The 15,759-nt window shown below is 47.8% G+C and overlaps 2 protein-coding genes across 3 annotated transcripts in view; both read left to right on the top strand.

Moving 5' to 3' along the window:
* Nucleotides 1–1,410: 1,410 nt before the first annotated feature.
* On the top strand, nt 1,411–9,702 carry EDEM2 (ER degradation enhancing alpha-mannosidase like protein 2). Of its 2 annotated transcripts, XM_074888130.1 has the most exons (11): nt 1,411–1,540; nt 1,639–1,749; nt 1,889–1,928; nt 2,355–2,460; nt 3,480–3,605; nt 4,307–4,518; nt 5,564–5,705; nt 6,000–6,124; nt 6,847–6,991; nt 8,117–8,238; nt 9,063–9,702. In XM_074888130.1, exons 1-11 carry the CDS (start codon nt 1,434–1,436, stop codon nt 9,552–9,554), a joined length of 1,728 nt encoding a protein of 575 aa, XP_074744231.1. In that variant the 5' UTR covers nt 1,411–1,433; the 3' UTR covers nt 9,555–9,702. The 2 variants fall into 2 exon arrangements, with proteins under 2 accessions (XP_074744231.1, XP_074744232.1); XM_074888131.1 differs by lacking the exon at nt 3,480–3,605.
* Nucleotides 9,703–14,317: 4,615 nt separating this feature from the next.
* The window catches only part of TRPC4AP (transient receptor potential cation channel subfamily C member 4 associated protein), a 38,110-nt gene continuing 36,668 nt past the window's right edge, over nt 14,318–15,759 (top strand). Inside the window, exon 1 of the mRNA XM_074888152.1 lies at nt 14,318–14,455. Within this exon, the coding sequence (XP_074744253.1) occupies nt 14,318–14,455 (138 nt within the window). The remainder of the gene's footprint in view (nt 14,456–15,759) is intronic.

Below are 15,759 nucleotides of genomic sequence, written 5' to 3'. Positions count from 1 at the left end.
AGTACAGGCTCGGAAATCTTCCCTGACATGAGCCACAGCACCGATACCCCCAGGGACTCACTCCTCTTGCAGCGAACTGGGCTGCTCGATCCCAGCTGCCGCCGAGCCAGTCCTGCTCTGACACGGGGGAATACGCCAGGATTTGAAGCCCACTTGCAGCGTGGGAGGGCGATACCACCACACGGCTCCGCGCACGGGTCCGGACGCTGGCTTCTCTGAAGCAGGTCCTGATGCATCACAGAAAACTCACTGCAAGTTGGATTTGAATTAGAGAGAGAAAGAGCATGAGGATGGTTTGTTAGGAGGAAGGCTTACAGGCTAGGAATCTCCCAATTGCTTCACAAATACCCTGGGCCATTTCCAGCCTCACTGCCAGACAGTAATTGCACAGAAGCAGTGCCAGGCACCTTCTCCTCTTCCCACACGGTGTCACCAAAACTAGGAATAAACCTCTTACCACCAGCAAAGCAGTAAGAAGCAGGCATTCTCTTTATTGCAGCACTGGATGCGCGGAGGATTGCTCCACCTGACGTGTATGCACTGAAACAAAAGTTCATCCTTTATGTACCTTAAAGACATGAATATTCATACATTTTCCAAGAAATCTCTGCCTTTCTGCCTATCTACTACATTTGCATAATGCTGGCATTGCAAAACTACACTACACATTTGCAGGGGTCTTGGGTGGTTGTTTGGGGAGTTATCCCCCAACTCCTTTTTCCTTTTTATGGTCACAAGTCTTTTAAGCACAGTTTCTTCTCCTTGGATGTTTTCCAACTCTGTTGTCTGACCAAGCTGTTCTTTCTTATCCACCTTGTTTAAGCAATTCTGCCAGGACGTATCTATTCTCAAGGTCAGGCTATCTTCTCCCTACGCTTTAATTGCTCAGGCCTTGTTAAATACGAAGTTAAACATTGTTTGGTAAAATAATTTTGTAACAATGGGACAAGTGCTTCCCAAGCAGCTGGTACCATCAGTGGTAACGCATCACTGCTATAAAAATACCATAGTATTTATTACATTTATTTTCAGGTGTGCGAGCTGCCCTTCCAGTGCCGCCAGCTCCCCCAGCGCCTTCGCCCCGCCCAGGAGGCTCATTGCTGCCCCCGGGCGTCCCCCCAGGCCCCTGCGGCGGGGAGCTACGGCCTCCGGTGAAGGAGCGCAGGAAGCTCCCCCATCTGTGCCCAGGTAACTGCAGCTATTTCCCGTCCTGGCGACAGCTACCGCAGGAGGGCGGGACGGCGGAGGAGCGGAGCGGAGCAGAGAACAGCACAGCACCGCACCCCGCCCCAGCCGCTCTCTGCCGCCCTCCCCCAGCGCCCGGAAGCAGAGGTGCCGCGCGGGCCGCTTCCGGCCGTATGCGCATGCGCCGCCCGCCCCGCCGCTCCCATTGGCTGGCGGCCGGCCGGGGCGGGGCGGCGGCGGGCGCGGCCATGCTGCGCTGGCTCGGCTCCCTGCTCTGCCTCTGGGCGCTGCGGCTCCCGGCGCCGCCGGCGGGCACTGGCGCGGTCGCCCCGGGGCTGGACGTCGCTTCCTACAGGTGAGTGTGGGGCCGGGGCCGAGCCTGGGGCCGGGGCCGGGGCCGGGGCCGGGGCCGGGGCCGGGGCTGAGCCTGAGCGGTCTGTGCTTGTGCCTCAGGGAGCGGGTGCGTGCCATGTTCTACCACGCCTACGAGCACTACCTGGAGAGCGCCTTCCCCTACGATGAGCTGCGGCCGCTGACGTGCGACGGGCAGGACACCTGGGGCAGGTAGGGGCCGTCCCCGGGACGGGGCATTGTCCCCGCCTCACCGCGGGGCCGGGCCTGGGGCGCCCCGCTGCTGGGCGTGCTCCCCCCCCGCCCCCAGCCCCGTTTTGCCGGGCCTCACCGCGCTTCTCTCCTCGCACAGCTTCTCCCTCACGCTGATCGACGCCCTGGACACGCTGCTAGTGAGTACGAGCTGCCCCCACCCCCGGGGCTCGGCCCTGGGCACGCCCGCGGCAGCAGCCCGGCCTGCAGCCCGCGCAGGGCCGCTGCCAGCCTCCTTCATACCTGGTTTTTACGCGGTAGTGATGGAAAATCGGTTATTAATTGACCAGGGAGCTTTTGCACTTCACTTTGCTCCAGCCCTGGGAGGCGGGTGGCCAGAGCTCCCCACCCCTGACACCTCCTAACTCTGCAATAAAGACCTAAAGTGTGTGAAGAAATTGCTTTGAAAGGAGATTAAACTGTCAGTTACTTTTTTTGTGTTATTTGTAATTAATGATTTCACAAAATAGTAAAACAAGACTAGAATGAGCTCCTAACATTGAATTGCACCTTTGTTTTCGTGTGAACTCTAAGCCTTGTTCTCTGTTGTCCTGCTCCCTCTGCAGATCTTGGGAAATGTTTCTGAGTTCCAGAGAGTTGTCAGTGTGCTGCAGGAAGGGGTGGATTTTGATATTGATGTCAATGCATCTGTCTTTGAAACTAACATTCGAGGTGAGGTGGGTTTCTTCCGTGGTGTTCATGCTGGATTTCCTTCCTATATGAGTCTCCGAACTGTACACAGAGGCACTGCAAGGTAGTGGTCAGAATGAATTTGTAAGGCAGTGTAACAGGACACGTAAACAAACAGCAAAATCCCAAACAAATGTCACTTCCGTTTTGTCTTTGCACCTCACCTTTTTGCTTCCTGCCTCAATGCACATAGAAGTAGACGTGGCAGTTTCAATATTCTGGTGCCAGGTTTTGAGCTTTGGAATAAACATGTTTTCCACTGAAACAGTACAAATTGTATACTACCTTTTTTTACATACTGTTTTGGAACAGAGATTATTAATTTCTTGCTTTAGCGTCATAAAGTAAAACTTGTCTTTTTCTTGGAAATCGAAAAGGTCTTTGGAGTGTTATACCTGGTTAACTGCTTAACTGCTTCAGTGCTGTCCAACTAAAAGACACTGTCAGGGAACAAGACTGTTGTGCTTTTTTTTTGTTTCTCCTGTCAAATATCGTGAAGCCAATTTTTGCAGCAGTGTAATTTCTTTGTTTGTGCTTGTTATGAGACAGTAGACAAGCCTGTGAAAAGGGCTGATAACTCCCTGCCTCTGTCAGTCACACTGAAATTCCTGACTCTGGCCTAGACACTTTTCTCCAAGGAATTTAAGAAGGTATGCTGTATTACTTTACACAAACATAGTATTGAGCTGTCTGGAAGAAGTGAAACAATTCCTCTCATAGAGGTTCATGTTCATTATACTGTTAGCTCTCTGATTGTCTGCAGGACAGTGCAGGTGTAGTAGGGCCAGTAGGATCTGATGCTTCTAAAATAGTGGAAGAAATATATCTGCTACCCATTGCAAACAGGCTGGAAGAAGCAAACCATTCTTAGGCTGTTAAGGGTGAGCCATCTCACTTTTCTTCCTCGTAAATGCTGCCTCTGCATCATGATAAATACAGCTGGTATCAGATTTTATTCCTCCCCACATTCTTTAATGGGATTCTTACTGTGCACCTTCCAGTGGTGGGTGGTCTCCTCTCCGCTCACTTGCTATCGAAGAAGGCTGGTGTTGAAGTAGAAGTGGGCTGGCCGTGCTCCGGACCTCTCCTGAGGATGGCGGAGGAAGCAGCTCGCAAACTCCTACCGGGTGAGAACTTGTCCAGTTTGTGTCATCGTACCGTGGTTCCTGAGGGGACTGGTGTGTCTGATGAAGGTGGCACTGCTTGGTGTGTGAACTCATAAAACACTCCTGCGTTCCCTGAGCTCAAAGCAAGTTTAGCTGGTGGGGCAAACATTGTGAAGGGCATGATACCAGTTGTATTTATGCATGCTAAATGTTGTATGCTCTTAACACATTAGTTTGTTGAGGGGAAATATATTTAATATAAATAATAAATAAAGGCTTTGAAACAGCAGCTTGTAAAGACAAGAAGATGCAGCCTTATCTACTCCTTTGTGGGCTGCCCTGCGGGCATGGCACTGTTCCCTTGTGTGGTGTGCACCCTGGGCTGCCATGGAGTAATCACAAGCTCAGTGTTTGCACTTTGCTGACCAGTGTGTCTAGTTGCATTTTGACTACGCTGCTTGTGCTGTAAAGAGAGGGCCGCGCTCTGCTGCTCTGGGCAGGGTGGAGAAGATCTGCAGTACCTTCCCAGGACTGTGTCTCACTGGGGGTACCCTCCCTGCCCCTCCCGCGATCACACTCTACTCATTTCGTTCTTTGCAGTTATTGCATTTGCTCCAGTCCCATTTCTTGCCCGTGTGTAGTGGAATGTGAGGCACATGTTTGCTTGACAGTCTGTCAAACATGACAGTGAACGCTTCTGTGAACCAAAAATACTGTTTCAGCTTTTCAGACCCCAACTGGGATGCCATATGGAACAGTGAACTTGCTGCATGGAGTAAACCCCGGGGAGACCCCAGTTACCTGTACTGCTGGAATTGGTACATTTATAGTGGAATTTGCCACTTTAAGCCACCTTACTGGTGACCCAGTGTTTGAAGATGTTGCCAGGAAGGCTTTGAAGGCACTGTGGAAAAATCGGTCAGATATTGGGCTGGTGAGTCAGGAATGGACTTTGAACTTGCTGGCCTGCTTTTTCTATAGTTTTGTGGATGCAATTCTAAGCATAAAAGAGCATAAACAGAGATGAGATAGAACTAGATAAATAACCACAGTGCTAATAACTGGGCTGAAGGCATCTGTTTGACATTGTTCCTGAACACCTGCAGCATCCACATCTCTTCTTCAGTGGTACAATCCAACATGACACCATTGTTCTGGTTTGTAACAGATGCGGTTGGGAGACAAATGCCTTCTGCTGGGTATTGCAGTTTTTGTAACAGCAGCTGTAACAGATAAAAGGTCTGTCTAATGCCTCGTGGGACAATGGCCTATCAAAGAAAATAAGGGCATGGCAAGTGTACCAGGATATTTTACCAGTCGACAGCTTTGGTGTTTTAGGAATATCCAGAGCTAGAAGCATTATTTCTGTGTTTACTCTCTCCTGATCAGTCTTTCTTCAGTTAATTTCTATAGCTATACGCCTAATCCTTGTTCAAGAAACTGAATAGCTGGGGTTTTTTTTCCTTTGCTAAGCAAGTCACGATTGTGTATTTTGTTCTCCATCAGCTGGGTCTGTTTCTAGGCTGAAGAGTCTGAGGATTAAAGGATCTATTTAATTATTAGCATGGCAGCTCTCATGCCTTTGACATCCTTGGCCTCCATCTCTGAATCTCTTCCTCTTCATCCTTCTCTACTCTTTTGTAAGATTGGAATTAGGACCAGACACATCATGTTGAAATTGTGCATTTTTACAGTAGCATAGTGGTGTTTTGTTTTGTTTTGTTCAGTGCAGCGTTTATATCATGAGCATAAATTTCCAAAGTTATATTTTCTGCAGTTTGTACTTCTCTGATAAATCTGGCTTGTAATGGAGTAAATGCTAGTTGGAATGGACATTGTGAATCTGGGAAATAGACGGTCTGAAAAAAGGTCAACGTTTTCTTGTGTGGTGGTGTTGTGGGGATTTTTTTAAATTATAATTTAGTAGTGCTTTATTCCCGCTTTAACTCCCTCTTTCCTCCTCCCTCACTTTGTTCCAGGTCGGTAACCACATTGATGTGATAACGGCCAAGTGGGTGGCCCAAGATGCTGGCATTGGGGCGGGAGTGGACTCCTACTTTGAATACCTTGTGAAAGGAGCCATTCTCCTGCAGGACAAGGAGCTGATGTCCATGTTTCTAGGTGAGCAGTTTGTTTTCTGTGTGAAGGGTCTCAGGAATGCCTCCTTGACTGCACCTGTGAAAACTCTGCATGTGGGACTGGAAGAAGAAGATGAAGAACCTAATAGGGTACATTCAAGACTGTTCCTGAAGCATTTGTTGTAATACTTTTGAAAAACCTGTGATAACAAAGAGTTACCAAAGTGAGCATCCTGAGAAGTCATTCACTTGACATGGCTCAAGTGAAAAAGGGGCTTCTCATTCTTAAAAAAGGACTTTTTTGTTGGATTACCTACCCATCTATGTTTCTTTATAGAATATAACAAAGCTATCAAAAATTACACAAAGTTTGATGACTGGTACCTCTGGGTTCAGATGTACAAAGGAACAGTGTCCATGCCTGTTTTTCAGTCCCTGGAAGCCTACTGGCCAGGCCTACAGGTAAGAGCTGTCATACCAGTAGCATATGGTCATCTGTCTTGGGTCAGCCTTTAATATAAAAGTTACAAATATAACCCACGTATGTGGGTATGTGCTGATTAAAAGTTTGTTTTGATCTCTGGTAAAATCTACAGTAGTTTGAGCCTGTAGAAGAGCAGATGTTGACTTTATCTATGGTCTATAAAAAAAGTCTCCGCTTAACCGTGATGGGAGAGCAGTTTTGTTGTAGCAAACTCCACTGACAGTGGTCTCATAATCCAGGTGGGAACCTAAGGAAAAAGGCAATCACACCTCTTTTTCCACCACCTCATAAATGCTTTATTTGTGTGAATGCTTTCCCATTGAGAGGTTTGCTTTCTCATCAGTGCTTAGGTTTGGTCTGGGTCTTTGTTATCCCTACTGAAATAGACTGGATGCTGTGACTGACTAAAAGAAATGTTGACTGAAGAAATGCAAGCTTCTGCAAACTAAAAATCAAAGAGACTTCATATTATTTCAGGTGTGCGGATTGTGATCCAACAGAAAGCAGCATCTGTCTCCTCTTCAGTCTTACCTATTCTTAAGGCATCGTGCCTGAGTATTAGTTACACTGCTCAGACCTGCTGAACAGCCCAGTTCTGTCACTATCTCTTGCTTTGACTATAGCAGTGTTATTGCATCAATTCCTGGGCTGTTTCTTCTTCACCCAGATGTTGCTTTGTTAATTGTTTCCTCTCTCTCAGAGCCTAATTGGGGATGTAGATAATGCCATGCGAACCTTCCTCAACTATTACACTGTCTGGAAGCAGTTTGGTGGGCTGCCTGAGTTCTACAACATTCCCCAGGGCTACACGGTGGACAAGAGGGAAGGATATCCACTCAGGCCTGGTAAGCAGAAATAAAATAAAGAGGAGCATGGAGTGCTGCTTTGGCTCTGGTGGTAAGATCAAATGTTAGCAACACCTGCCTTCCAAAAGCTCCTCCCCACTTTTGCTTTGACTTAGTTCCTGTGTGCATTTTACCAGTGATTTCCACAGTCAAAGCTACACATTCTGCCTTCTGCCTTCACAAGGGCAGGGCTACCTTTTAAAGGAAGCAAACTGTAGTGTTACTATGTAACAGGGGCCTGTTAATGAACTGGGCTGACGATGTAGGATTTGACATGTTTAAGAGTTAGACTGTCTGACAGGGGATGTTTTAAAGTCATGCAAAACATTAATGTGCTGCCTGTGTCCTTCAAATTTAAGAAGTGAAAGTGAGTATGAATAGACCACTCTAGTTCTGTTGAGTTCCTGAATTAAACTAATTCCAGTTGCACTAGTAAAGCTCAACCTATAAGATGGGTTATGTGATGTCTGTGATACTGCAATTAAAAAAATCCGCACCTGATCAGTAAAACTTTGTAAATGAGGATAATTAATTTCCTTTTGGTCTGAGTGTTCAGGTGACACCCACATTGGACACTTCTACCAAAAATACTCATCAGCATTAACTTTCAGAGGTATTACAGCAACCAAAAAGACCTGTTTCTTTAGGAAGTAAACACAACACAGTGCATATGTTGCCTATATAGAGTATTTCCCTAGTGCCTGTTTTCATGGTGTCTTAGATACCCCTGTTTCAGAGGCTTGTGATGTTGTTTAAAAATTGTATTTGGGGGGTTGAATTTCTTGTTTGCAAGCCTTTCTAGAAGCATCTTTCTTTTCTTCCTTTGACAACTGAGTTTTAATCCTTTTCTCTCTTGCTCCCCTCCCACTCCCTGAATGTGGGAGGGGAGCATGATTCATTCTTACCTGAGCTGATGCGTTCTGGTTAGAGTGAATTTCTTTGTAGCACATCCTTAGTAAAAGCAAGTATCTGTGCTTTGAGCCAGAGGAAATCCAAGGCAAGCTAGACTGTTTTCCTGATCATCCTGAAGTAGTATTTTTAAATTAGTTCAAGGAATATCTCATCTTCCCTGTGTGCGTGGTTTGGTAATCTTTATGGTTGGAAATGTTTGGGGATTTTTTGCAGAGCTGATTGAGAGTGCAATGTATCTGTACCGTGCTACGAGAGATCCCACGCTCTTAGAACTGGGAAGAGATGCAGTGGAGTCCATAGAGAAAATCAGCAAGGTGGACTGTGGATTTGCAACTGTAAGTGCTGAGTCAACTGCTGAGTCGGCTAAGTGGCTGCAAAAAATCAGCTTTTAGAAAGTGTTCTCATGAATGATGTTTTGCCATTGAGTCAAGTGATCACTGTGGTTGGAACATGACTTCTTTTTTCAAACAAACCCCTTGTATTTCTCTGTGAAGCTGATCTGGGTAACTGCTGGTCATGTTTCTGGTAGTAACTTCCCTCGCAGCCTGAACAGTGGGACAAATTCTGTCACTTGCTGTGGCACCAGAACTCAAAACATGGGAGAGCATCAGAAGCTTCTCCTGCCTCCAGTACCTTGGTCGGTACTCGGTGTTCCAGCTCAGTGGGAAGGCTTATGTGCAGACACTCTGCCTGCCAGTTGTGTGATTGTGCTTTCCTGCTATGCCATGCAAATCTGATCAAACACAGGAGAACTGCAGTGAGTGATTTCTCTAAAATAATTTAGTAGAAGATTTCAAACATACTATCAATCTCTAGTTTACAAAAAAACTCCTTATAAGTATTGGGAATTAGGCCTTGTTATTTGGGAAGTAGGTAATAGCCTTATGATTTTTTTTTAGTGGGGGAAATGATGGAAAACTTACTTACCCTTCTTCTCCTCACACAGGTAGGAAATGTGTTTCTCCTGATTGTTGGTTTCCTGTTCCTTATCACTAGACTATGCTAATTTAAAACATTGTTGATGTATTTGCATACAGCTGTTTAAAATACAGGGTGAATTGGTGCCATACTGTGCTGTTTAACTGAAATTAATTGCAAGCTGGTTTTACCTTTCCCCCTAAAAATATAACTGTAACTTACTGTATTTCTTCTCTTGTAGATCAAAGACTTGAGAGATCACAGGCTGGATAATCGCATGGAATCCTTCTTTTTGGCTGAAACAGTAAAATACTTGTACCTGCTGTTTGACCCAGACAACTTCATTCACAATGATGGATCAGTCTTTGATGTGGTGATTACACCATACGGGGAATGTGTCCTGAATGCTGGAGGATACGTCTTCAACACTGAAGCTCATCCTATAGACCCTGCTGCGCTACACTGCTGTAGGAAGCGTAAGGAAGAGCAGTGGGAGGTGGAAGACTTGATGCGGGAATTTTACTCACTGAAGAAAAACAAGAAATTCACTTTACAAAGAGCTTCTGACCATGGTGAAGGGGAAAGAGCAAAAGACCCTGAAGATGCCTCTTCAGAGAAAGATGGAGAAAAGAGGAACTTTAAGAAGAGCTCACACTCCCTCTTGAGTTGCCCAAGTCAATCTTTTAACTCTAAACTTGCAGTACTGGGACAGGTCTTCCTAGATAACACCTGATTCTGTTTTCATGATAAGTTTAAATTATTGAACTTGATTCAGACTCTGGGAATATATTTTTATAGTTTCATAATGGAAGTGTCGTACCTCACAATGTGAATTGTATTATGAAGTGAAATAGCTTCCCATTAAATTCTGCTACTGCTCATTCATGAGGTGTGATTTGGGTATCAGCTATTAATGCTGTAAAGTTGATAATCTCAAACCAGTTGGTTGCCTGAATAGCACACAGGTATTAGGAAAGAGAAAGAAAAGTCTACAGGTCAGAGGTACCTTGTTTATTTCATTGTGAGTTCGTATTGGAAGTTTTACAGGCTTACTCACAGTCCACAGCTTACTTTGCTCTATAAAAATGAGCCTGAGCAGTTGCCTGTCATAAGGGGAAAAGCAGGGATTGCTAGCTGTGACTTCACTTCTGAGCCTACAAGTTTTCTTTGTGATGTGCTCCACCTTTTCCCTTTGGCCTCTTTAGGAACACGTGGTTTGCTCGACAGATTAATGACCAGTCGAGAAAACCTGTTGATTTTGAGGTGGAGGCCCAGATTTGTAGAGCTAGCATTCTGCTGGGCGTGAAGGATGGCCTGGGGGGAGGAGAGCACTTGCAACACGGAAGAGTGCTCGGTTCCCCTGGATGTAGAATCAGTGGGGGTCAGTGCCACCTGCCTGAAACTGGTTTAGTAAGCAGCCAGGTAATATCATCTGTAAACTGAGGTGGAGTGTAGACTAGCAAAGGTTTGATTTACCCTGCAGTGGAGCTTGATTTATTCTTACAGAATGTAACATGCTTTTCTTATGAAACGTTCCCATTTCCTTCCTCTTTTAAACTTCCCTTTGGGGCCTCGCTTGTGTAACTCCGCATCAGCCACTCCGGTCAGTGAAGTTGGCCTCAGGGTGGACCAGCTGAGCCGTATGTGTAGCGTGCATAAGGGTAGGATGGAAGGGGACTTGGTTCAGAGTGAAATGCAGCTCTCCCTTGGTGCAGGAGACAGCTGAACAGATGTTCATAAGCTGCTCCCTGCAGCAGGCAGTGAGAGAACTCCTTGTGACCCTTCCTCTCATTTCTGTCTTTTTCTTACCAGGTGAAAAGCGTGAAACCTCTTGATGTCCAGTTGACTTGACAAATCTGAACTGTTAAGTGTGTTATCAGTGTTTTTGACAGATGTATGCAATTACAGAAAGAGAGAAATCAGCAGTGTTACAAAGAATTTTTATTTCTAAAGGAAAAAAGGGGGCAGAAGAGTGATGGACTTTGTTCAAGCCCACTGGAAAGTGAGGAGTCTGGAGCAAGCACAAACAAGCTGTAGTCATTTGAGTGGGTTAGAGATACAGGATATATAAATCCATGTGGCCAGTGAAACAGTTAAATACAACTGGGTGAATGCCCAGTCTTTGCTGGTATGATTTGAGAAACTTGGTTTTGTCTCGATCTGCACTAGTGCTGTAAAGTTACATAAAATCTGCACTCTTCAGGAGGGAAATCCTGTTGCAGTTGTGAGTAAACAGCGTTAACAGACACTTGCAACTTTGGACAGACAGACATATTGGAAGGACTGATAACCTCTACAGGCCCTTCCAGTTCTGTACTTCTTTCCTTTTAGCAGGTGGGACAGCTGTTGCAGGGGAGGTACTAAGAGTGGAACACCCTAAAATTGAGGCATTCTTAGCCAAAGATGGAGCATTTGTCAGTGGCTCCTTGTAACCATAATGTTATCTTTTTCTTTTCCAGCTGCTCGTATCTCATACACTATGCATTGTCTAATCTGTAGACAAAATGCAGGCCTTCTGCAATGGCTTAGCTCGGTGCTCGGTCCTGATTCTTCTCAGTATTGCCCCACCCATGAAGTAGAGGAAAACAAGGATTTATGGGACAAGCTGCAGATTACCAACACAGTAGATCTCTGCTAACCACAGCATTTTGGTACCCTCACCTATGAGGCTTCAGTAGCAGAAGCCTTAGGAGGTACGATCTTTCCAAAGCACAGTTGGAGCTGCAAGAACTGATCTGTCCACAGTTCTACAGTGAGTGTGGATGGATCTTGATTAATGCTACAGGATGGATGAGTCAGAACAACACAAGACAGCCTTAGTTTTGGTTTGTTCCAGTATTTGAGAGCGACTACCATCTTACTAAGACTTTCTTTTAACAGAAAGAACTGTGATATGATTTCTTTGGATCCTTAGTAAGCCTTTTCTTTAAATGGAAAACTGTATGGCTTGGCCTAGCTGCTGAAGGGCAGAGAGCATGCTTGAACCTTAGTGGCACATGTACAAGTTGTGCTGTTTCGTAGGCAATGTGGTGAAGGACAGATGTTTGGGAATCTCTCTAAGGGATGGTGGGATGAAATCGTCAGTGTCTGGCTGTCCCACAAGAGATCAGATTCCATTCCGTGTATGTATAACATAAGAGGTTCTGCTGTTAGTGAGAACTTGATGGATTCAAAATTACTATCACAAGTCAGCTGGGAAAAAAAATAAAGCCAAAACTTGTCATCTCCTGCTGCCACTCCTCCCAGGGGCCTCACAATGAAGGATATCTGTGGGAAGAGATGGCGGATCTATTTTAGTGTATTCCAGCTGGAGGGAGAGCTCCAATCAAGCAATATGGTGAGCGCTTGGTCATGTTAACAGAACATAGAGGAGTTTTTGTCAGGAATCCAAAATGAGATGTGTGTGAAACACAGATGGGTAGTGGCAATTTTGGATGGCTTCCAAACGAGGCAGGTCAACACTCAAAAGGTCCCACCTACAGCGCATACTCATGGCATCTGCCAAAGGCTGGAAGGAAACTGGATTTTTGTCGAGTTGTGAAAGATAGCACAGAAACCAAATTTAGAATTTTCTGTCAAGGCTGTCCTTGTAATTGTTTGTTTTTCTGGTTTTTGCCTCCACTCTAAGCAGCCTGCAAAGCCCAACCCATAAGGCCAGATTTTCTGAAGTATTTCAAAAATAATTGTTTGGCTTTGGAGAGGCTGTGGATTGATGGAAGGTCAAACACCTTCTGAAAGACTAATTTAATGGGGCTAACAAAGGAGAAGGTAGAGGAAAAAGAGTCAGACCTTCGCATGAATTGCTGGCAAACGGCAAAAAACATACCAAAAAGCAAGGGAGGCGGGGCAGGGGAAGCACTAGGAAAGGGGACAGAGCAGCCTTTTGTATTTGGGTCAGTGTGAGTGTGCAAGTGAAAAGATTGCTACGTTTGCATTTCTTCAAATGCAGTGCTTAGTGGCTTTCTGTGAACAGCAATTTATCTAAACAGCAAGTCATCCATTAACAGATCTTGCTTTTTACAAATAAAACTGTGATCATCATCAGGCCCACACATTATTCATGGTGGTGAGAAGTGATGTAAAACCTGATACTGTAAAACTTCCAAATGCATCACCTGGATGCCATCACAGCATGGGTTAGGCAGTGCTGTTAAGCATCATGTTAATCCCCAGTGTCCCCATTGCGTTGTATTGTTCCTTGTACAACAAAGGGAAGTTAAAATCACAGAATCACAGAATCGTCTAGGTTGGAAGGGACCTTGAAGATCATCCAGTCCAACCGTTAACCTACCACTGACAGTTCCCAACTGCACCATATCCCTCAGGGCTATGCCAACCCGCCTCTTGAACACCTCCAGGCATGGGGACTCCACCACCTCCCTGGGCAGCCCATTCCAACGCCTGACTACCCGTTCTGTAAAGAAATACTTCCTAATATCCAGTCTAAACCTTCCCTGGTGCAGCTTGAGGCCATTACCTCTTGTCCTATCACTAATTACTTGGTTAAAGAGGCTCATCCCCAGCTCTCTGCACCCTCCTTTCAGGTAAAATGGAAGATGAACTAAGGCCTGCCTTTAAAGCAGTCATGATTTTGGGCATCCATAGTGTATGCTGTGTCCTTGCTGTCTCACCAAGAATCGGAGCCAGGCTGCTCCCTGGGGCAGGCAACAGCCACTCTAGATGACAGTGGGGTGTTCGGGTCCCTCTGAGCTGCTGCCTGGGTGTTTGTCAAGAACTTGCTCCCCAGCACTCATCTTCCCAACACTGTGTCTCCTTTGACTTTGTGTTTGTTTGTTTTTTTCTAAACCCTTGGAGGCATTTACACTGTTTTGCTTTGGTGTGGAGCAGAGCACCTGCCTCAGCAGGTTGTGTGAGTCCAGCGGGGCAGAGCAGCTGTGTGGTAAAGGTCTGTCTGGTGGCTCTTCGTGTGATCACGAGTCTCTATTCTGTCATTTCTGTCATTGGATTGGACAGCTCCTTGGGCGCAGTGCTAAGGATTTTAGTTCTGCTGCGTGTGTGAATTGCCCCCTCGAGCTGGTGATAGTAAATTAATAAGAAAAGTAAGGTACATGTAGGTATTTTGATGGAAATAAACTTGGGAGTAGAGGTGAGGCGACTCCTGTCAGGGCCCTGCCGCCTCAGCAGCCCCCGGGCAGAGATCAAGGGGCGGGGGAAGGGCTGGCGAGTACGCGGCCGTGGCGATCAGCCCCCCCGTCCCGCTGCAACCTCCCCACGCGCCGTGGGGCTGGCGGCCGGGGGGTGGACGGCGGGTCCTCCTCCTTCCCAGCATGCTCCGCGCCCTACGGCGGCTCTGCGCATGCGCGCCCCCCCCCCCCGACGGACTACATTTCCCAGCGCCCCCCGCGGCCCGCCGGCGGCGCAGTGCGCGCGAGGCCCGGGCGGGGGCGCTGCGGAGCGTCCCTCGCGCCGCTCCGTACAAAGCGGCGGGGGGAGGGGGCGCTTCCTGTTTGTCTCCGTCCGAGCGGAGGAGCAGCCATGGCGGCGGCGGCGGCGGCGGGGGGCCCCGGGCCCGGCGGGGGGGGCCGGCGCGGCGCCCGCGCGGCGGCCACCAACATCTTGGCGCAGCTGCGGCATGGGCAGCTCAGCGGCTGCGGCCTGACGCGGGGGGCGCAGGTACGGGGTGGGGGGCGGGCCGGTGGCACGGCCCCGTGGTTGGGGGGGACGCCGCTCCGGCGGGACCTTTGGGGGGGGGTGGAGGGTGGAGCCCGGCGGGGGCTCGCTGGGCCCGGGGGTCGGCGCAGCTGGGAGCTCCCGCGGGGAAGGGCAGAGCTCTGACCTGGGCTCCGGCGGTGGGCTGGGGCGGGCTGGTGGAGGCCTTGCCGTCCCTCCTGCCCCGAGCCCACCCCCCCGTCCGCCGCCGGCCTTGAGCAGGGCCTGTAAATCTTCCTCGGGGCCTGGCCCGTAAGGCCCCGCGCCGCCGAGGGGTGGGAGCGGGTGTTTGCCGGCCTTCGCGGCCCCTCGGTGGGGCTGAGCACCGGCTCGGGGCTGTCAGGCCTCTCCTGGAGCCCCGAGGCCGGGAAGAGCCCGGCTGGCCTAGCGGGGCCTGCCGCCAGCTCTGCTCGGAGGCAGCATCTGGTGAAGTGGCCTCTCTCCATCCGGACTCGAGCGCTCTCTGGGGCTCCCCGTCCTCCTCCGCCAGCCCGGCTTTGGTCCTGATCCCGGAGCGGTGGCCCTGCAGGCTCACGCGGTGGGAAGAAGGATGCCTCTGTGCCTTCCTGCTCCTTTTCCCTCCTTCTCGTCTTCGGTTTCCTTGTAGAAAGACTGTGGAGCAGGATGAGCATTAGCCATGCTGTAAAAGAGCCGTCCTCTGCTGCTTCGGTTGGTGATAGAGGTTGTGGCTTTCTCCTGCAAAGAAAGGAAGTTCTGCTTGGAACCATAATAGTGCAGCATCAAAATTTAACGTATTTGATGACAAAGGCAACCTCATGATATTAAGGCTCAGGATACGTTTTAGCTCTGAAATGGGGTAGGCTCTATGCTGGTGGTTTTCCATGAAACTATGCCAGGTCTGTTTCAAATTTGTCATCTTTCCCAGTTGATGATGCTGGGAAATACTGAGAAATGAAACGAACTCGTTAACTTAGGCTTGTGCCTATTGTGTGCTTATGCTGGCCTTTTTAAGAAGCTGCTCACGGATAATGGACTATTCGTTTAGTTTTATTAAGAATAATGGGCATTTATTTTACAGATTATATATGAAATGGTGCAAAGACTTAGAAACTGAAGTGTGGGATAAAGAACTTGCATTCAGGTGGTGATTTATTGAGCTAAAGTGTCTTAAGGGAATTGAAATGGAATAAAAAATGGGATTTCTTTAAGTGGTTTTCACTAGTACAGACAACAGTATTTTCCTTGATGAACAAGGATTCTGAGCAATTACTAAGAGAAGACTTGTGCTTCATAAATGTCCACGCCTC

This window comes from Strix uralensis, chromosome 18 (genome assembly GCF_047716275.1).
Source record: "Strix uralensis isolate ZFMK-TIS-50842 chromosome 18, bStrUra1, whole genome shotgun sequence".
Lineage (NCBI taxonomy): Eukaryota > Metazoa > Chordata > Aves > Strigiformes > Strigidae > Strix > Strix uralensis.
Note: the sequence above shows the minus strand (reverse complement) of the source record. Positions and strands in the feature narration are given on the sequence as shown.